At 39.0% G+C, this 23604-nt stretch overlaps 1 protein-coding gene across 1 annotated transcript in view; it reads right to left on the bottom strand.

Annotated features, from left to right (window-relative positions):
• LOC107283609 (probable acyl-CoA dehydrogenase 6) overlaps window positions 1-23604 on the bottom strand; it is a 56758-nt gene that overhangs the window by 7278 nt on the left and 25876 nt on the right. The window contains exons 4-5 of the mRNA XM_015811540.1: window positions 11662-11768; window positions 3850-4017 (exon numbers count right to left, since the gene is read on the bottom strand). Coding sequence (XP_015667026.1) covers window positions 3850-4017; window positions 11662-11768 — 275 coding nt within the window. The remainder of the gene's footprint in view (window positions 1-3849; window positions 4018-11661; window positions 11769-23604) is intronic.

The raw sequence follows: 23604 nt of genomic DNA, 5'->3' as shown, positions 1-23604 counted from the left end.
ACTAATTCCAAATGGGGAAAAATATGACTGAAAGAATCAGGGACTTTTGACTGGATAGTCTAAGTTCCATCTGGATCAATGAATTTACAAATTTACAGATTTGAATAAAAAAGAAAGAAGGAAGAATACAGCACAGACAAATGCTATATTCTGCAAAGTCAAAAGCTAATCTAAATAATTTAGAGCAAAACAACACTCTAAATCAATTTAGCTTTCCTTCTCTATATAAACAAGAGATTGCCGTATTAAAACTAAATAACTGAAGAGAGAGTATATTTTATACAGGAGAATCATGTCATCTGATGATGTTACCTAGTTTGGATAATGAAACATCTACAAAGAAAACAAGCAAGCTCAGAGAGCACCAAGGACCCCTCATTTCAAACTTGAGCTACAAATATTCTCCTTTATCAGAATCACTTCTTCCAATGTATTTTATTGTCTTCTAAGCAGCTTGTAATTATTAAATAAGGTCTGAGTTTCAGATATTTGGTAATTTTGTCTTCCTGGATCTTCCCATGAGACCTTCTTAAAAGTTGAAATACGTTGGTCATTTTCCAGTTCTCTATTTGTAGGCAGCCTGAAGCCCTGGGGTCATAATTTCATTCTACGAGTCACAACTTAATTATTATTTTTTTTTTTTTTTTTTTTTTTAAAAGGATAAGTTGAAAAAGGTAATTGCTGAGGACCAGAGTTTTGTGATGCTGCATAAAATTTGATCACTTTGGCTTATGATCATTACTTAGCAGGAACATAAGCTATTTCATATTGAGAAGACCATTTGAATAAATCATCTGCAGCTTGTGAAGATTATTTAGTATTTTTATTTGAAACAAATCCATGTGGGGATCCCTGAATAATGCTTGTCAAGTATCTTTGGACATACTTCATGGATCAATTCTTACTACAAAAACACATTCCCCAATTTCTTAAGGCCATGCAGTTGCTGCCTATTTGATGTGCATACAATAGTTTCTAGTTCCTTTTAAAGAGACACTGATGTGTCCCCTCCTCAAGAAGCCGTCGGTGGACCCTATTGTTTTAGGCAATTTTTACCCAGTCTTCCATCTTCCCTTTGAATCCTGGAGGAAACAGGTTATCTGGACCCTTTCAGTAAATTTCAGGCCCAGATATGGGGCTGAAACAGCATTGATAATTTCATGGATGCTCCATGGTGGGAATGGAATGGAGGCAATGTATCCATCCTAGGTCCTCTTGACGTCTCAGTGGTTTTCAATACTATTGACTAGGATAGCGTTTAGTTAGGGTAGAGTATTTATATTTTTATAATATTTTATTGGTATTGTGTACAGGTTTTATCATTTTAATATTGTGAACCATGCAGAGTTATCTGTGGTAAGATACGTGGAAAATAAAATAAATAAAAAATAAAATAAAATAAAATAAAAATAGTCTTTTGAGCCAACTTAGGGTGGCATGGTTCTGTACAGTTTCACCTCCTTCATAGGTCAGTCTCAATTACTGTTGACAGAAAGTGAGAGGCTCATGGCGACTGCTCAAAGAACAGGCTAGGAGGGCCTTTGCTCCACTTTGTATTATGTGCAGCTACTTTTTTCCCTAGATAGGGAACTCTCTGGAGATTCATGCCCTGGTCATCTCCTGTTTGGACTACTACACTGACTTATCCTTGAAAAGTATCAAGAAGCTTCAGCTGGTACAAAATGCAGCTAGTGGCACCCCAAAAATAGTGCATGTAATACCTCTGTCGCATGAGTTGCATTGGGTACTAGTTTGCTTCTGAGTCCAATTCAAGGTGTTGGCTATGATCTTTAAAGCCCTTCAGGGCCATGTTACTTCTGGGACTGTCTTCATCCTGTTATATCAGCCCATCCCACCCATGAGGCATGGAAGGTATGTTATGGATTTTGTCAACCAAAGAATTCCAACTGGCAGGGTCCAGGAGGAAAAACTTTCTCTGCCATTGTTCCTGGAATGTGGAACAATCTCTCTTTGAAGTGAGGTGGGCACCCACTCTCTTGGCCTTCCATAAATGCTTAAAAACATGGCTCTTGTGGCCTTGCTTGGGGCATGCAGAGAAGCACACAACCGTGGGGCTGATTACTGCCCTGAAACCCCTGCCCCCACCTTTTAATTATTTTTTTAAACATTCATTGCCTCTTTTAAATTTTAGGTGTTGTTTTTATGTTTTTAATATTTTACTATACACTGCCCAGAGTCCTTTTACGAGGGAGATGGGTGGTTCTTCTTAAAGATGATAAATAATAGGTTTTAGTGGTATTTCCTAGATTAGATGCACTATTATATATAAAGAATGCTATTCCATATCAGCAACATGGGAGTGTCGGCTCTACCTATTTTTAAAAAATTAACAGACAACAACAACAATCATAATAATAATGATAATAATAATAAAAGTTGGAAGGGATCTTAGAGGTCATCTAGTCCAACCCCCTGCTCAGACATTTCAGGCAAATGGCTGTCTAGTCTCTTGTCTGTATATCAGAATTACTGGCTTTACTAAGACCAAACAGGTCTGCAGCATGACCCAGTACTACAGCCCAATTCTTTTTTTAAAAAAAATTGTCAATAAAAGTGTTGTCCTTATATTGGAAAATTGGGAAAAAAAATCACTCATAGCTTAATCAGTGCAATTTGTTTGAAAAAAACCTTCAGTCTTATTTCTTTCCTTAGAATTACTCATCAGTGGGCTTAGAACAATTTTAAATAATATAATCCCTTGATTGTTTAAAGTAACTTTACTAATCCAAAAATTTCATTTATATTTTTAACTACTAATAAGAGTGCAATTAAGATTGAGTGGTACCTAGCATTAGTTCTTTTTTGGATAGAGAACATTCTCAATTGTGCTTTTGTTCTTCCTATGTTAGTTAACTCCCATCTGTTAGAAACAACTACCCTAATATTGTATTTAATAACACATTCAAGATTCAGAGGACTAGCTCTTATGAAATTTCCCAAAGTGGGTTTATCGACTTTCAAGCAGCTATAAAACTTTCCCATTTAAATTGTATTGTTATTTGTTCCTTCACCAGATCCTGTGCCCCAGACATATTGGGAAAACTGACTTCATAATTTCTTCATTATTAATAGCATTTCTGAGTGATATTCATTTGGGTACTTAGTGTGAAAAAAAACTTGACAGTCACCCTTGAGATGTAGGCCTTGCTGAAGGATATCCAACATGCTCAAAAAAGAAAGTCCTATCTAATTAATCTATAATTTACAAGTATTATTTTATAATCAGTAGCAGCTTCTAATTTATCTGTTCCTACAGCAGGCTACAACTCATGAGAGATATTGTGCAAAATGCATGAAATAGGAGCAGTAATCTAAAAATAATTTTGTTTCTACTAATTTCTTCTTCTTTCCTGACCCTGCTGTTAATGACTGATAACTCAATTAACAATGAAATAGTCATGCAATAATTTTATAGCACACAAAAAAACCTATTATGCCATAAGTTTGAGTAGATAACTTTCAATTATATCAAATTGTTGTTGAGGTTTTTTTCAATTTTAAGTACTTATTTGCTTTGCTTCTACTTTTAAGATAGCAAAAAAAAAAAAACCCCTCTGTGAAACTTCAATTAAGATTTCTGTTTTTAATTTGGAAAGCCTGATAGCTATTTGAAGATTTTGTATTAGTCTAAGGCACTATCACAATATACATTTTTGAAATTCTTATACCCAACACTATTTTGCTTCAAAAAGATTGTCATCATTTGGAAGGGATATGTCTCCTGATGATTTATGAGGTTTAAATATGAATTTCCACTCCTCTAATTTTTAAGTTTTACTTTTTTATATTAGGGTTTTTTTTGAGAACAATTTATCTTAACTTTATTACCAGGCAGCTTCATTGGCAGGCATAGGAGTGATTTGTTTTTGTGGGGTGGTCCATCCTTTGTGTTTGCCAAGAGGCACATCCAGTCTGCCTGAAATCCAGAAGTGATCCACATTTTGCTACCATTTATCACATAGTCATCACCTTTTCTTACAGCTTTGGTCTTGATATCTAGGTACAAGAGAGAGAAAAATAGTAAGGAATGTGAAGAGCCCCACTATATGAAGTGACGGTGGTGCTAAATGAGTAATCCTTATGACTGGTCTTTGAAATTTCACTTGTCATAGTGCCCTAATGGCCCTGTGATTGTGATTCGAGTACTTGGCAATTGGCTCCATTTATGAAGTTGCTGTATTCTATGGTCATGTTATTGCAGTCTTCCCTGCCGACATGCATTTGGCAACTGACTGGCACTTGATAACTGGCACTTGGAAAGTTGCAGCATCCAGTGATCATGTGATTACCGTTTACAATCTTCCCACAAGCAAAGTCAAAGTGGAAGCTAGGAGGGAAGATCATAGGTTGCTCTAATGAACCGTCCTCCCCAGTCTTCCTGTGGTCGTGCTCCCTCCATGCCACCCACCTGTTACCCTTTCTGTTCTCACATCCAGCCTGTGCCATCCACTCCCCAGCATTCTTGCATTTGTGTGCAGCTTGTGCACAAGCCCTCTCCCTGCACACAGCCTGCCACAGGCTTCTCAGGGCCTCCCTTATAATCCTGCATCCCACATTTTCCTGCAATAGCCTCCCGGCACTCCTTCTTGTGACTCCTGCCACTTCCCAATTAATAATCCATGTACCCTAGCTCAGGGCTTTTCAACCAGTGGTACGGGTACCACCTGTGGTACATTGGCACCTGGCAGGTGGTACACAACCATCCTAGAAAAGTGGTAGCAGGGGAGGGGAATGAGCTGAACCGGTGGCAGCACTGCACAAGCCTGAGCAAGAGATGGCTGGAGCTGCAGGGCTGCCAGGGCTCAGCAGAAGCGCCAGGATCAGTGCCGCTTTCCAGCTGATTGGGGCTTCTGGGCTGTCAGGGCTCAGTGGAAGCACCAGGATCAGCGCCTGGAGGTTGAAAAGCCCTGCCCTAGCTGACAGCAACGAGGAATGCTGGGATTGTTGTCACTAAGCAATGAAATATATGATGGCATGCTTTATGACAGCAACACTCATCTATAACAGGACTTTTCAACCTTTTCACCCATTGTACCACTTTTAGGATATGGCAACATCCGAGTACCACCAGTTACCTAGCAAGGTGTCAAAAACTTGATGACCAAAAAAAAAAAGAGGAAAAAAGTGATAAAGTACAGGTACTCCTCGACTTACAACAGTTCGCTTAGTGACTGTTCGAAGTTACAATGGCACTGAAAAAAGTGCCCCCCCCAAGCCACAGCCGAGCAAGACACCTGCCTGCCCACCCAGTGGCGCTCTTCCTCCTGTCCGAGGTTTTCATTGTTGTGAGTATTTCTGTTGAGGATTGGCAGCGGGGGTGAGGTGGGGGGTGTTTAGTTTTTATTTCCCCCGTCTGCTGGGTGGTTGCAGCAGGTTTTGGTCACTTCACATGACCTTGGGACACTGTGACCATCATAAATATGAATCAGTTGCCAAGCATCTGAATGTAAATCACAAGACCCTGGAGATGCTGCAACATTCCAGCTGATCGGTGCTTCTTCTGGGCTCAGCAGAAGCGCCAGGATCAGCACCGAGCTCCAGCTGGATCCTAGCGCTGATCCTGGCGCTTCCACTGAGCCCTGACAGCCCCGAAGCGCCGATCAGCTGGAAAGCAGCACTGATCCTGGTGCTTCCGCTGAGCCCTGACAGCCCTGCAGTTCCAGCCATCTCTCGCTCAGGCTTGTGCGGTTCAGCTCATTCCCCTCCCCCGCTACCACTTTTCTAGGATGGTCGCGTACCACTTGCCAGGTGCCAATATACCACAGGTGGTACCCGTACCACTGGTTGAAAAGCCCTGATCTATAACACCCCCAATCTCAATTGCTGTCATAACAAGTACCTACCAATTTATTTTATATACATTGGAAATTAAGGATTTAACCTTTAAATAAACCTGATTCCTCTGCAGTGTCCAACTTCAAACTAGGCTGAATTTTTAGCTAATTAAGTAAATATGCTGATAGATAAATAAAAATAAAGAGTCTAGTACTTTTTGATTTACTAAAAGTTTTATACCCTTCTGAAACACTTGACTATACCCATTGCTAATTGGAAACTCCTTATAGATTTTTTTTTTTGCATGAAATAGAAAAAGATGAACTTACAGTTTATCGGTTTAATAATTAGACAGGATTATAAAAAGAAGAGTCACATTGAAATCTTAGACTAAGAGGTAAAAGAACTTTGTTCTCTAAAAGTTGTAAAACAACAATAAAGAAAATACCTATTAATTTCTGTCTATAGCAGAAGAACCATTCATAGGTAGTCCTTGACTTACAACAGTTCATTTAATGATTGTTCGAAGTTACAGAGGCACAGAAAAAAGGGACTTATGACCATTTTTCACACTTACAACCATTGCAGTATCCCCATAGTTACATGATCAAAATTGGGATGCTTGGCAATTGATTCATATTTATGATTGCAGTGTGTGTGTGTGTGTGTGTGTGTGTGTGTGTGTGTGTGTGTGTGATCCCCTATAGCAGTGATGGCAAACCTTTTAGAGACCGAGTGCCCAAACTGCAACCCAAAACCTACTTATGTATCATCAGGTGCTGGGTGGGCGTGGCCACCCAGCGTGGGCGTGGCCACCCAGCGTGGGCATGGCTGCAGTGGTCATAGCAGACTGGGTGGGTGTGGCCGGGGTGGGCATGGCCACCTCAATGTTGCTCGTGGGGAGGGACGCCTATGGGGGCCAGGCAGGGTTGGGGGAGATCCAGGTGGTCTCTGGTGGGTGGGACCGTGGGCAGAAGGCTCATCCTACAGGGTGAGGAGGTGAGGCAGGGGGCAGGGCAGGGGTGCCATTGCCGCAGGGCAAGACAAGGCAAGGCAGGGGCCGGGGCGGCAGCTGCCTGACACCATTGGCCCCCGCACACAATGAGTGCATGTGTCCATCAGCAGCCACAACCTGCCCGCCCCTCAGTTTCGGCGTGACGTGGCTCTTTACTGCCTTTCGCGTTGTACCCAATGCGGCTGCCATGAGGCCGCAGAACAAGCCGGGAGGAGATAAGGAACTGATATACTGGTTTCTTACCACCGCCCCGCTTGTTCTGCAGCCTCATGGCAGCAGCACTGGGCAGGAAGCGGCAAATGGCCAGTTTCAGTGTGATGTGGTTGTTTGCCTCCGGCAATGGCCATTTGCCGCCTCGCACGATGCGGCTGTTTGCCTCCGGCTGCGGCCATTTGCCACCTCGCATGTCACACCCAATGCCGCTGCCATGAGGCCACAGAACAAGACAGGCAGAGGTAAGGAACCGATATACCAGTTTCTTACCGCCGTCCAACTTGTTCCGCAGCCTCATGACAGCGGCATTAGTCAGGAGGCAGCAAATGGCTGGTTTCAGCACCATGAGGCTGCGGATAGCCAGCCAGGGCTGGGCTGGGCTGGAGCCGGGCGCACCGCAGCCTCCCCACTTGCCTGTCTGCCGGCCGGGGCTGCTTTTACTCACACATAAGCATGGTAGATGAATGCCCAGCTGCGGGGCCTTTCCAGCACATTGTAGAGGAAATTCTGGAGCTTGCGGTAGAAGGCGTTCCTTTTGGGGGATTCCAGTTCTGGTTTGCAGCGACTGCAGTCATGTGAAAAGACTTGTCTCTTCACCTTTTCCTTTGCTGGTAGACCACGAAGGGGGTTGAAAGTCACCCTGGAGGGGCGACCACTGAGGAGGAGGCTTGCTGGTGACTGTGGGAAGGTAGCAGCTTCTCCCGCAGCTCCAGCTGACTCCTTAGGGCCGACGGAGCAAAGATCGTCCTGTAAAATGGCCGATCATCTAGCTGCACCAGCCGAAGTCAAAAGAACAGCTAAGCGTGAAGAAACCACCGCAGAGAAATCTGGGTGAGACTTTTTTTTTTCCTCTTACCCCCAACTATTTTTTCTGCAAAGAGCTTTTGGATGACTTCCCTGCCCTAAGAAAGTGGCGTTCATCTATTTGGGAAAAAAATATTTGGAATAAAACTATAGAACAGCATTTACTGGACTATTAACATTTTGGATACTTGGGACATTATTCTACTTACCATATTTTTCAGCATATAAGACGACTTTCTAAACCCTGAAAATCTTCTCAAAAGTCAGGGGTCGTCTTATACGCCCAGTCATCTTATACGCCGGAAAATACGGTATATAGAGAATCAGAGGAATTGTGATAAATTCACCCCCGGTGGGAGTAGCTTGGGGAGGCGGAGCTTGAAAGGAGGCAGGGTGGTAGGAGATGCTCATGGGGGATGCAGTGGCGGCTCATACTGAGTGTGCGACTGGCGACTGCAGAGCTGGACAGGCAGGCGGCGGCAGCGCAAGGCGTTCCCTCTTTCCTCGTGCCCCACACGGTAGGGAGGAAGGAGGAGGAGGCTATGGGTCTGGAAGGGGAGGGGTGTCAGCTAAATTCCTCTCGGATTTACGAAGCAGGAATGGAGGGGGGACAGAAAACAGCTACATGGTCCTTTTGCCCGTCGACTTCCACCGAGCTTATGCCAGCGGTTTCCCCCCACCTAAATAAACTTGCATGGTGCATTTGTGGTGTTATTTATGACAGATCCTGGCTGGTCAATCTGGCTCCCATCAATAAGTACTGTAGTGCACTGAGTTTTAATAACAAATTACAAGGAAAGCCGAAATTAAAAGGAAAGCATTTACTTCCCTCCCCCATTACCTGAAAAGGGGGCAACTTATCACATTTGTGGAAATGCAAGTTTTCGAAGGGCGAATGCCTTTCTTACTCGGTTTGTTAACTGCTTCCTTTCCTTCTTCCCTAAACATTCTGGCTGTCGCCAATTTTATTCTTGGTAGTGTTGCTTTAAAAAACTGCTGAGAAGTCCTTTTGCAGGCAGGGCAATTTTCATCAAGGTGTGTGTGCGACTGACAAGGCAGAGCCCCGAAGTTTCCCGTTTGGTTGACAGCTTAGAAAACAAACAGCATGGCAGCTCCCATGGGTTTATTGTCTTATCCTTTCTTTCAGCTTTAGAGTGAATTAGGAAAAGTTTAATCCACTTGCACTGTTTTATGTTTACATGTTTGATGGCAAACAGCCTTATGTTTATAAGTGATAGTTTTCTTGCTAAGTACCTGCGTGTCATAATCATTTGAATTAAAATTACCATATTGAAATCAAATCTGATGTTTTTTAATTTTTATTTAGTGTGCGTTGGAAGAGGGGTAGTCTTATACGGCAAGTATAGCCCAAACTCTATATTTTAACTGGAAAAGTTGGGGGTCGTCTTATACGCCCAGTCGTCTTATACGCCGGAAAATACGGTACTATATCGGAGATATTTGCGTTTCCCTGTCTCCTTCTTCCTTATTTTCAAAATGAGATAAAAGCTTTTAACTTGGAAAGAAAAAAGCTTTTAAGCTCACTGAGGACATCGTGTGGCAAAAAGTGTTACTGCAATTGTAATGTTTTTAGGCGTTTGAAAATGGATTTGACTTTCAAATAATAACAAAAGGGAAGAGATAAAGGCTTGGAAATAGCTGTGGGTTGACTTTGTGATCTAGAAACTGTGGAGGCAGATGTTTATTGACTTTTAATAAATATAGCTTCTACTAAAAGACTAAAATACTATTTTACTATGGAAATGGAAGAATCTTACCCACAGCTTGATTATGAGCTTATACTGGAAAAAATATTGGAAGCTACAGAGTATATGAAATCATGGAGAAAAATTAAAGATCATTTTGCAGAACCACAAACTGAGCCTCAAATTTTAAAAGATCAACATATAGGCCAAGAAGAAGCCTATATGCAACAATGTACACAATTTAATGAGATGGAAGAAGAACCTACTGATCAATTGAATTTTACAAAAACTTTGGACCCAAAATCCCAGACTGAGACTTTAATTGATCACTCTCCAAGTCAACTAATTACTACAGAAGAGGATATTTCACAAGTTTATGTACAAACTATGGAGAACTCTGAAGACCAAAGAATGACCTCAACTGAAACACTCTCACTTCTAAAACCAACAGGAACTGACTTCCAGATGTGATCTACTGGAAATTATGACAACTTGGATAATCAAGCTGTAATCATAATATGAACAAAATTGACTATATTACCTACATGATACTGAAAGATGAGGAGGAGAACTTTGACCAGAACAATTTGTTTGCTAAACAGCAGTACTCAAATATTGAGATTTGATGACATAGTGCAGCACCATGGAAACCAGCTTGGCACAGAAAATCTCTCTCTCTCTCTCTCTCTCTCTCTCTCTCTCACTCACTCACACACACACACACACACACACACAGAGAGAGAGAGAGAGAGAGAGAGAGAGAATACTTAGAAGTGGAGTTGCTACTAATATTCCTCCCCCCCCCCTATACATAGGAGTTTTCCAGAGAGGCATTTCTAGTTCTTTTACTGTAAAAAAAAGTTTTTAATACATGGGTTTTAGTGGTTTTTTTAAAATTACCTGATACCAATTCATGGCAATTGGTCAACTCAATTTAGTGGTTCTTTTGCCTGCCCCGACTTCCTTTGAACCCTTTAATCCAATCCCATGCCTTCTTTGTCCCTATTACCCTATTTCCATTCACTAAATATTGTAGTTTGTGCAGACAATAATCAACATTACATTTGAGCCACCTTAGATTTTCATTGCTTCACAAAGAAACAGAAGCATTAGTTCTGAAGCTCTATAAATATTTAAGGGAACTGTGATCCATAAAGAAAGATGGGAAAGTGTTGTCTTAATTGTTTGATTTGAATAGTTGTCAAGGTAGAAATGATAAACCCTATAGATTATTAAGACAAAAGATGTATAAGAAGAGAAAATAAACTTGGCCTTATTAAAATATTTTAATAGCATATTTTAATATTCCTATTTATTTAAGCTAGTGAGAAAGAGAAGAATTCCAACAGAAGAGAATTATCTGTAGCCCAGGATTGAACTATGAAGTCCTTGGTGCTCTCTGAGTTTGGTTATTTGCTCACAGATGTTTTGCTACAAGACTAGATACAACTTCAATGAATGGTCCATGTGAATTTGTCTAATAACAAAACATCTGTAAACTCAGAAACACCAAGGAGACCATAGGAGAAAAATTAATTACAGCACACAAATTCAATCAAACTATAATAATAATGATTCTTTCTTCTCCATTTGTTTTAACAGGGCTTTCACAAAGCATCTTTTTCTAATTGTTGTTGATCAGTTGAGAACTAAGAAAATTTTCGTTAACACTCTGAATCAGTACTTCTGGCTATTTCACAGTTGTTGAGTTATAGACTTAGAGAGCACCAAGGAGCTCTCATTTCAATCCTAAGTTACAAATATTCTTCACTATTGGTATGGTTATTATTGCAAAACAGAACAAAACAAAAGGTGTGGGGAAGAAAAAGGGTTACCACCAAATATTCTTGAGTTATTTAGAATAACAAAATGTACATGGGGCAGGATATTAATGAAGCTTGGCATGATTGGGTGTGGTTATAGATATGAGTTTTTAACTGAGGCCTCAACATTGCCCTTCCTTCTTTCCTTTTCTAATTTATTAATTGTATTATGGTTTTATTGTTGCTCACTACCTAGAATACTTAATGTGTATGCTACATAAGTAACCATATAAATTTGTATAATAAATAGTCAATAATCAGTTGTAAATGAGTTACAAATTTCATATGGATGATTTATACTTACTTGCAACATCTGAACCTGCCTCAGATTCACTCACTCCTATGCAAGCCACAATATCTCCAGCTATTGTTGGAGCAAGAAATTCTTTCTTCAGCTCATCTGTACCAAATCTGTAATGATGACAAAGTCAAACACTTTTCCCATGGCCCTTTTGTGTGATTTCTGAAAGCAAGATCTACTACAACAGTATTTCACATCCTTTTTTAAGAGGAAAGGTTTGATACTTTTATATATAACTTTGAAAATAAAGAACGGAAAGCAGAGCATGATATAAAATAACTTATAAATCTGTCTTTCCAATAGAAGTTGGGCAAAATAATTCATGGAAAAAAGTACTTTGTACCATTTGGCAGCAAAAGCTAGCAAGGCAAATGATCAAATGTCAACAGTTTCTAAGAAAGGAGAAAAGTTTCCCAATCATCTGATTGTGACCAATTCTCTATTACTGTTTTTTGTGCAAGCAAACCAAAGACACTACAAACAAAAAAAGGCCACGTGTTTTGTCCAATACCTTTGGAAAAGACAGGTTGGAAAAAGCTTACTTAAATTGTACCTCTACAAAATGTTCATAATTGAACTCCAGTTGTCCTCTTTCTATGCATAGTAGACAGAAAAGAGATCTTATCTGCATAAAATTGGGGTTATACTTTGCTTGCTCCTCTTTTTGTTCTGGCCTTGTCTTACATGACATTTTGTATTCTGAATATAACACATTTCTCTCAAGAAAAAGAAGACTGAGCATGATAAGTTTTTCTAGAAACTGAGCATTTGCCTATTCTTCAGCATCGAACCCCCAAATATTCTAGCACTGCATCTCCCAGTAATAATATCATTTGCAAAATTTCTGATTAAACAAAGGGACTTACAAGCTTTACCTGAAATCAAAATTCAGGCACTTGGCAGCCCACATGCATTTATAACCACAGGGATGCTGCAACTTCCACATATCTCCACCCCCCTTCCCATCTATGTTCTTTTGGCCTCCTGAGCTCTGCTTCTCCAGAAGGTCTTCCTATCCTGTTGCTCCCACTGCCGACAAGGCATTGCCTAGCTGGGCTGCTGGGCTGGGGCTGGCTTCATGCTGCAAAAAGGAAAAGAAAAAGTAGCCCCTGAGTGGCAGTGCACCACACTTGTGGGCTGGGCTGGGACTGGCTCCATACTGCAAAAAAGAAAATAAACAAGGAAAAATAAGGCACTGACAACACACCAAAACATCCCTTTGCAAAGAACCTGGGGGGGGGGGTAGATAGGTGGGGTGGGGAAGTAGGAGCAATCCTTACCCTATTGAGGTTGGGTTTGGTGACAGATTAAACCTAGATTGGGCTGCAATGGATCCTTAGCAATGACAGAAACTTAAGTCACCAAGGGGGTAGGGGATATTTGCTTTTTATTGTCTTTTTATTGGATTTTTATTCATGTAAGCTGCCCAGAGTCACTGAAAGGGAGTTGGGCCATCATATAATTTTCATTCATATTCATTCATTCATTCATAAATCTATGAAAGCATATTCAATTACTACAATTATTCCAATGAAAGGGACTCATGCTATTGTGGAAGATGAATGTAATAGTGAAGAGGTTTAAGTAATACACTCCAATTTTCTCTTTGCTTTCCAATATAAAGTGGCTTCTCCTCTGATGTTTGCGCATAATTCAGCTCATTAAAGCTTTAGGTTTCTCAATGATACACAGGGTTCCATTACTCTCTCCTCTCCCCACTGTCATAAATACAATCCAGTTGCTTGATAATTGAGAAAGCCAAGAGTACTAAAAGTAATGTACATCATGTGATGCATGATGTAAAGAAAATGAGAGTTGACTTTTTGTATAATGAAGGAATAAACAAGCAGTTAAGGGAAAAGATTATAGAGTTCTGAGAAAAGGGAAGCCTGAGAAAGGTACTCAAAATAATCCTGCTTTGATTTTGTTTGATATAAGATGAAACAGAGACAAATATATACAGTCTTTCAAGATTTTGTTATTCTACTTAACAAACAGATTGGCTATAAGTTGGCAAAGATTATATGGTCTCTATTTATTCAACCTATATGTAGATTATATATTGAATGAGGCTCGATTGAAAATATATTATTGTGGTTTTAAAACAGGAAGAAGAAACATCGGTAACTGTGATATGCTGATGACATTACTCTATAATAGTTGAAAATGCAAATGATCTGCAAGTTTTAATAATGAAAGTCAATGAACGCAGTGGAAAAATCAAGTAGGATAAAATAAAGTGACACAGGCAGAGCAACCAGCCTCAGAATAGGCAATGAAGGAAACAGTGGATAATTTCTGCCTTTTTTAGATTAATTATCAACAATAAGGGAGCCAACACTCCAGAAGATAGGCTTAAGACACAGAAGATTCTTGACAGGCTTGAACATTGGACGCTATCTAACAAAATGAAATTCAATGGTGAAAAAAGTAAGGTTCTACATTTAGGCAAGAAAAACCACCTTGCCCAATGGTACCAAATGTGAGAGGGATCTTGGAGTCCTAGTGGACAATCACCTAAATATGAGCCAGCAGTGGGCTATAGCTGCCAAAAAAGGCAACACAGTGCTAGGCTGCATTAACAGACGAATAGAATCAAGATCACATGAAGTGTTAATACCACTTTACAATGCCTTGGTAAGGCTACATTTGGAATACTGCAACCAGTTTTGGTCATCACAATGTAAAAAAGATGCTGAGACTCTAGAAAGAGTACAGAGAAGAGCAACACAGATGATCAGGGGACTGGAGGCTAAAACATATAAAGAATGGTTGCTGGAATTGGGTATGTCTAGTTTAATGAAGAGAAGGATGAGGGGTGACATGATAGCAGTGTTCCAATATCTCAGGGGTTGGAAAGAAAGAGGGACTCCCACAAAGAAGAGGGAGTCAAGCTATTCTCCAAAGCATCTGAAGGCAGGATAAGAAGCAACGGATGGAAACTAACGAAAGAGAGAAGTAACCTAGAACTAAGGAGAAATTTCCTGACAGTGGCAACAATTAACCAGTGGAACAACCTGCCTCCAGAAGCTGTGAATGCTCCAAAGCTGGAAATTTTTAAGAAGAGAATGGACAGCCATTTGTCTGAAATGGTATAGGGTTTCCTGGCTGAGCAGGGGTTGGATTAGATGACCTCCAATGTCCTTTCCAACTTGATGATGATGATGACAATGATGATGCAGATTAGCACCTTGGGGACAGAAATGAAGTCTTTGAAAAAAAATATGAAGATCCATTATATATACAAAAATCAGACTCAGACAGACAATAGTGTTTCCTGTGACACTTTATGGAAGGAAAAGTTGGAATTTGTTATGGAATGTGCACTCGGAGAAGGAGAATTCCAGCAAGAGCACTGATGTTTCACATGGAGGAGGCAGTACATTCCAGAGAAAAGCCCAAAATAAGAGAATGCACAGCCCTGGACTGCACTTGGGGAGTGGGGAGGAAGAGGTTTAGGGTAGTTATACTCTGAAATCTCCCATGGTGTATCTATCACATTAGAAAGTTATAGCTTTAATCTGATAGGATTCTGTCTATTAAGTGTAAGCAAATATAAAGATCTAGACTCATTTGGATTTCATTGTGCTGTCTTTGGACTTGGACATGACAGAATTTGAAGAAGCAGGTTAGAAAGAGTATTGATGCACTTGAACTTTAGTGTTGGAGAAGATGTCTTGAGAACATTATGGACAGCCAAGAAAATAAATAAATAAACAAATAAAGCGTGGAACAAATCAATCCAGTGTTCCCATTCTAGGCACAAATAACTAGGCATTGACTTGATGGCACATAATAAATCAACCAAATCTCTATAGCTCACGGGTTGGCATGATTAGAATATTAAAAGCTACTATTGCCACACTTTTATTAAAAAAAATCTAATTGTGAACAAAATACTGACAACTTCAGCTGTTATTTATATATTTAGAAAATTATTTATATAGCTACCCAATTCAAACATGAGTCTAAATTGTGTACAAAATCATAAAACAAAAAGAGAATAAAAATTAATATGATTATTGAATAGGAAATGGTCTGATTCATATATAAGCTACACGAGAGTATTGTTAGTTTAACTAGGGGGCTATCCTGCAGGAGTTGGCAAATTGAACATTTTTAAACCCAACAAATAGTTCTAAGTTTACAATGACAACTGGGACTGAAATTTCTGTCTCTAAGTGATATGGTCATAAAATGTAATGTCATACGATTCGCATGGCTTAGCAACAGCAACCCTGAAAATCTGGTGTCTGCGTGTGATCAGAGTTGTAAGTAAGGAGGGCAGTGGACAAGTGCTGTGTGCGGGTGGGTGAAAGCTGCAGCTGGGCACTACTGAGTGTCGGCAGCTGACAGGGGCCGCTACAGTGCACAGGTGAGTGCCATGGGGAATAATATCCTTAGGATCTTATATACTATAGGTCTTCTTGGGACAAAAAGCGCAAGAGCCACTTACGACTTTCCCTTCCAGTTTCCCCACTGCCTTTGTTTATGGGAATCTGGCAGGAAAGGTCCCAAAAGGTGGTCACATGACTGTAATCATGATGTAATTGCGAGCCAGGTGTCCAAACACATGACTGTGGGGATACTGCGACAGTTGTAACTACACAGATTTGTTGGTTGTAAGATCCTCTTGTTCAATACTGTTGTAACTGAATGGATGCTGAATGACTGACTGCAACCAGAACTTCGTTGTTTACTGATTCATGTTAAATTGCAGAGAAAAATTAAACACAATAAGATTGTTCTCTGGATCACTTGCTACAGTTGTATTATATAAAGCTATAATTTTAATCTGCACAATGCAGTAAATGGCTTAGAAAGCTGTCAGAAGCAATTACATAGAGAACTCCATTATGCATGTATAAAGGCATGGGAAAAATTTTATTTCAAAGATTTGTTCAAAAAAGTCTTCATAATGAACAAAGGCACAGAAAAAATGTCAGTCCTCCAGATAAACTCATTTATAATAATATTCATTCAAATCAGAATGGAAGTGAAGAAGGCAAAACAACTTTCTTAATATAGCCTTCAGTTAAATGCATTCTAGGAAACACACACACACACACACACACACACACACACACACACACATCACACACAGAAAGAGAGTGAGAGAGAGAGTGCGCGTGAGAGAGAGACACTTTAACATGGTTATATGACCATTCATCTTAAGCCAAACTCTGGCTCACAAACAAAGGATATAACCATATATACAAGCAATCAAACAAAAACAATAAAACCAAAACCATAATAATTGGATTAGCCCAGCAATCCACTGGCTTATAAATACAACTTTTAAAGCAGCACTTTCTGTTCACCAAGTAAACCAAACACAATAAAGTTTCAAATCTGTTAGAATCTCATTAACCTCTGCAATGAAGCAGTGTCAGCTATTAGGCATGAATATTTGAGTATCCTATCTGGAAATTCTTGAGATGAAACCTGAGAGCTTTTGAATGCAAAGCATCTGCCCCTTCATGAACCATGACTTCGTTCCAAGGTAGAAGACTGCATAGGTTCTCAGGTGATCTTCCACAGCATACATTATTGGTAAAAGGTAACTGAATTCATGACTTATTTGTGGACACAGAATGTCCAGCGATATAAGCTTTTGGTCTGATGAAGTACTGTTCTATTTATATCCTTACTTTTCCCCAAAAATGCTTTTTATAAACACATTTCTGGTCTTTTCCATTTCAGTACTGTACCTGGATGGTAAGTATTTTCTTCCCATGCATTATTTTCTTAATTTGAATTACTTCCATTAATCTTTCTAATTTTAACTGTTAAATTATGTTGCTGCTTCTGTCAAGTCAGAAGCAGGAAGTACTATTTATTATCTAAACAGGAAGATAAAATGAAACACTCTGGCTTGGATAAATCAGAGTGAAATAATGCATGTAATTTACACCAAGAATATTTTAAACATATGAGAGTACAAAGAAGATATGGTAGATTTCTGGTTTTTGCGCCGTAGCATCCAGCCATGGGATTGAAAAGCTCCACTTCCCGCGGCTGATTTTGTCCTCCCAGGGGACCCTAAATGAATCGGAAGTCACCCCGGAGAGCCAGCAAAGGAAGAGGGGTACCCTGTTGATCACAGAATGGCGGCAGTCATTCCGTTCAACCCGGGGGAAGCCCTCTGACCTGATAGCATCTAGCCCAAGCTACTTGCAGCTGAAGTCCCAAAGCACTAGGCAGAAAAACGGTGAATAGCGTGCTTGGAATTGGTGAGAGTATCAATCTTCTCTCTTCTATTTTGCAACTAAGTCCCTGGGAAAGATCCCCAAAGCAAGAAAACCTCTGAAAGTGAGGGAAGGGGATTACACTCCCATTCCCCCATAGATGGAAGTGGCGATTTAACCTCTAAGGAGGAAAGAAACAAAATTAAATTTAAAATACTACAATCTGATCAAACTTAGAAACTAAAACAAACTGCTAAGATTATATTCTAAAGGATTTTGTTGAAATTATATAAAAAAGAAAAATAATAAGAATAATTTCTTGTCTGAAAGAGCTGGAAAACAAATAACTGCTGACATCTAGTGGAGAATTAGAGCATAGCACATTAAAGAGAACGCCCAGAAACAAAGAAAAATCTGTTCCCATGAACCCTAATAACCTTTAAGAAGATAGCTGCTAGGGAACAAAGAAGAGAATGTACACTGGGCCAGATATAAGATTGGAAAGTGTCTGAAGGAAAAGAAATACTCTGAACTTGTGTTCTAAATTTATGAATTGTTTACAGAAAATGATAAAATTGATTTATGACTAATCTTTGACAGGGGAAGTTACAGGAAGGATTTAAGGTGGCTAAATATATTGAACTGTAATTCTGACTGGTTGACAATTGACCCCTGAATGAAAGAATTGTTATAAAACATTGATTTTACTGAAACATTTACAACTGAAAATACAGTGAATTATAACAATTATATATAAAGACAAGAACTATACAAAACTGGACTGTTCGGATTTTGAGTTTTGGCTGGCTTGACAAGATTAATTACAGAGATTATGGCACTCATGATGGATTACTTGAAGGGAGGAGACAACATGGATATGACATACTCATTAAAAATGATAGAAAACCACATTTAATACCTACTCCTGAAGGACTTAACCTGAAAAATTAAAGACCTCTAGAAGCAACATTCCAAGACAAATACTTTCCAAGAGGAAATTTATGCAATGCTATGTCAGATTCAAATCACAATAGCTTTAAACCACAAGGAGATTAAACACAACTTTGATAACATAAATGAATACATTTCTAACTTAAATTCACAATCAAAAAACAAACAGAGAATGATGATAAAGAATGAACAAACAAACCAGATAACAGAATGTAAACTAGAAAAAAAATGACTTAATCGGTGAAGCCACAAATGAAGGGAATTATAACTTAATTCAAAGAGAAAAAAACTTACAAGACTTGGATACAACAATAAATATGGAAAAGACACCTTCTGCATGAGAACATCAAAATAAACCTGAGGAGAAGAAAGAAGACTTAACAAAATGGACACTGCCAAGAGAATCATTGTTTGGGAGACAAAAAGCACACATCTTACGTACTCTATATCCTCCACTCCCAACAGCAATTACAAAAATACAAGAACTGCCTGACAAGCCGAAAATATTAATTTGGAAAACTATTTAGCAAACGAAGAAGGCCAGAGAAGGGCTCAAGAGATTTGACTTGCCCTACTAGATGGACTATTACACAAGTAAACATTTATTTGAATATGACTAAGTAAACAGATAAGTTTGGCCATAAAGGGGCCCTACAATAAGAGGGATAAGAGATATAAGGAATATAGTATTTTGATAAGATACAAAATGAAAAATATTGGGCTGATGTAAGTGAATGAAAAGTTTGAATTTTAAAGATAAATTAAGTTTGAAAAGATTTAGGATTAATGAATGATTGAAATATTGAGGGGAAATTAGGCTTAATAAGAACTTTGAAAAAAGCATATATAGTGATTTAACAAATAACAGCTCTCAAAAGAAACCAGCATGGCTGCATAAAGAACTCTCTGACAAATTGAAAGATAAAAAGGACAAATATAGAAAGTGGAAAGAGGGACACATAACTAAGTCAGAATATCAGCAAATAGCCCAAGCCTGCAAAGATGAAGTGAGGAAAGCCAAGGCTCAAAATGAACTAAGGCTTGTGACCAAAGTCAAAAATAACAAAAAAGCTTCTTTCAACATGTAAAAAACAAGAAAAAAGTGAAGGAAATGATTGGTCCATTAGTAGGTGAAAGTGGCAAGAAGGTGACAAGAACAGGGAGAAAGCAGAACGATTTAACTCGTTTTTTGCATCTGTCTTTACACAAAGGGGAAAAAAAACAGACTAACCTATCAAAAATAGTGCCATAAAAAACAGAATAGAAACACAAGTTAAGATAGGCAAGAAAATGGTAAGTGAGCACCTGTCCAGCCTAGACGAGTTCAAATCACCAGGACCAGATGGATTACACCCCAAGGTTCTCAAGGAACTGGCAGATTTGATCTCAGAACCACTGAACTATATTTTTCAAAGATCCTGGAGCACAGGGGAACTACCAGAGACTGGAAAAGAGCTGATATAGTTCCTACCTTCAAAAAAGGAAAAAAATGGACCCAGGAAATTACAGACCTACTAGCCTGACCTCAATACCTGGGAAGATCCTGGAAAAGATAATCAAACAATGAATCAGCAAACACCTAGAGGCAAACAAAGTCATTACTAAAAGCCAACATGGGTTTATCAAAAATAGATCATGCCACACAAATCTTATTGCATTCTTTGACCAAGTGACAAAATTAGTGGATGAGAGGAATGCTGTGGACATAATTTACTTGGACTTCAGTAAGGCATTTGATAAATACATCACAACCTACTACTTGACAAGACAAAAATATGTGGGGTAGACAGCATCACCACCAGATGGATCCGTAGCTGACTGACCGGCTATACTCAGCAAGTGGTCCTCAATGGAACCGCATCTACATGGAGGGAAGTGCGTAGTGGGGTGCCCCAGGGCTCTGTTCTGGGCTCAGTGCTCTTCAACATCTTCATCAATGATTTGGATGAGGGGAAAGATGGGGAACTCATCAAATTTGCAGACGACACCAAGCTGGCAGGAATAGCCAACACTCCAGAAGACAGGCTTAGGGTACAGGAGGATCTGGACAGACTTGAACACTGGGCACTATCTAACAAAATGAAATTCAATGGTGAAAAAAACAAGGTTCTACATTTAGGCAAGAAAAACCAAATGCATGGGTATATTATAGGGGATACCTTACTCAATAGTAATAACTGTGAGAGGGACCTCGGAGTCCTAGTGGACAATCACCTAAATATGAGCCAGCAGTGTGCTGCAGCTGCCAAAAACGCCAACACAGTGCTAGGCTGCATTAACAGAGGGATAGAAGCCACAAAGAAGAGGGAGTCAAGCTATTTTCCAAGGCCCCTGAAGGCACCTGTTCTTCGTTGTCCACCTTTGATTAGTTCCTCTCTTCGTTGGATCTTGATTCCTCTTTGAAGGACTGTCAATCTTGTTAATTGGTCACCTTGTTGGACGGAGGTCTTCGCCACTTACGAGGTTGTGACCTTCAAAAATTCTTCTCTGACCTGTCGGTAAACAGACTTTACCATATCCCAAAGGACGCTGAGCAGGGAGTTAGACTAGATGACCTCCAAGGTCCCTTCCAACTTTACTATTATTATTATTATTATTATTATTATTATTATTATTATTATTATTATTATTATTATTATTATTATTATTATTATTATTATTATTATTATTATTATTATTATTATATCAACTTTTACAAATAGAAGTGAAATATAAATTGATTAGAAAAGATGTTATAGGTAGATGCTATGATAGATAAGTAGTATAGTATTTTTATAACATGAAATATAAAAATATTGGGATGATGTATTTAAATGGAAAATTTGGATATTTAGATGTTAATTACTGAGAAAATTATGACTGATAAGAATTGTTTGAATATTAAGGAGAAATTGAGCTTAAACAAGATTTATGAAAATAAGATATATGGTGAATCAATGTTTTTTATGAAAATAACATAAGTTGATAAGAAAAAAAATACCACATATGGACACTATTATTGTTGGTATAAATATGGAAGAAATGTTTATATTTAATCATTTATATACTGAAAATATCAAATATCAAAAATTATATTTGTTTAATTTTGAAGAAGGAGAATACTATTGGGAGAAGAGAAGATCAAGGAAATATATTATTAATTAATATACTAATTATGGAAATATAAAAAATAATTATTGACTGTTAATTAACTAGTATTGATTGTTTGTTTTTCCCCCCAAAAATTGAACCAAGACAACACGCTGTACACTAAGCACTAAGGATTGTTATTGTAAAAAATCAATAAAACTTTTTTTAAAAAAAGGAAGACATGGTAATCTCTACTGAGAATGGGATAAGCAGATTAAAATTCATCCCTAGGCTATATAAACAGAAGTATGGTGTCAAGATCAAAATAAGTAACTGCTTCTTTCTATCATATATAAGTGAGACCACTTTGGACAATGTATTTTTTTGGAAACATGCCCATAGGAAAGCAACCACCAATATCAAAATCACTTTTAGTATAATTATGCAAAGCCTAGTTACTGAATAGCTAATTTATTTAGTTTTTATTTATTTATTTATTTAATTTAATTTATATGCCGCCCTTCTCCCGACAGGGACTCAGGGCGGCGCACAACATATTTAAAACCAGAACATATATACAATCCCCCCCTTAAAACCGAATTAAACCGAATTTTAATGTTGCGTCTTCCGAATATTTAAAACCCAATGTAAAATCCACCCTAGGTCAGGTCCGCTTGCTNAGAGGGTAGGGGCACCCACAGAGAAGGCCCTCCCCCTGGGGGTCGCCAGCCGACACTGCTTGGCCGACGGCACCCTGAGGAGACCCACTCTGTGGGAGCGTACCGGTCTGTGGGAAGGAATCTGCGGCAGAAGGCGGTCTCGGAGGTAGCCGGGTCCTATGCCATGGAGCGCTTTAAAGGTGGTAACTAATACCTTAAATAAAACATTCCCAAATCCTAAAATGGAGAATACTGATTCATCAGATGATATCACACTGCAAAAAAGACAAGTGCTTTCCCCTTCCAAACCATGAACTGCATCTAGGACAGGGGTCTACAAACTTAGCAACTTTAAGACTTGTGGACTTCAACCCCCAGAATTCCTCAACCAGCTATGATGGCTGAGGAATTCTGGGAGTTGAAGTCCACAAGTCTTAAAAGTGCCAAGTTTGAAGACTCCTGATCTAGGATCAGCAAAGTGATACTATAGGGCACTATAGTATAGTATAGATACTATAGGGCACCATGATGGCATCCAAGAAATCCAAACAGCTGGAACCAGTGGTGGGATTCAAATATGTGAACAACCAGTTCTCTATGTGGATGCCACTTTCGGAAGTCCATTCTGGGCCTGGGCAACAAAAAATTAACTACTGGTTCTGCTGAAGTGGTGCGAACTGGCTGAATCCCACCACTGGCTGGAACCCATAAGAGTGCAAGAGTGCAAGAATGCTGAAATCTTTATCAGACTGTGGCAAAGCATGCCGAGTCCTTGTAAAATTTCAAGATAAAAATCCTGCAATCTTGTGAGATATGACAATTATTAATTAATTTGTACACTTTAATGTTTTAAACATTTTTATTTGGCACATGCATCAAATAAAATGTGAGTCAGTGTCCAATGTCTATAAGAATGACATCTACCATACTAATATAATCTAGCAAGAAAATAAAACAAAAATGGGTTTGGGTCAGTTATATAGTATTTTCTAGATACTTTTCTAGAAAGTATTCCTTGACCCATGTCTCTTGACCTTTGAAGATTGCTTAGTAGCCTCTCTGATGAAGTAACAACAACA

This window comes from Protobothrops mucrosquamatus, unplaced genomic scaffold (assembly GCF_001527695.2).
Source record: "Protobothrops mucrosquamatus isolate PMUCROS unplaced genomic scaffold, P.Mucros_1.0 scaffold45, whole genome shotgun sequence".
NCBI classification, from domain to species: domain Eukaryota; kingdom Metazoa; phylum Chordata; class Lepidosauria; order Squamata; family Viperidae; genus Protobothrops; species Protobothrops mucrosquamatus.
This window is presented reverse-complemented; position numbering and strand designations above follow the sequence as displayed.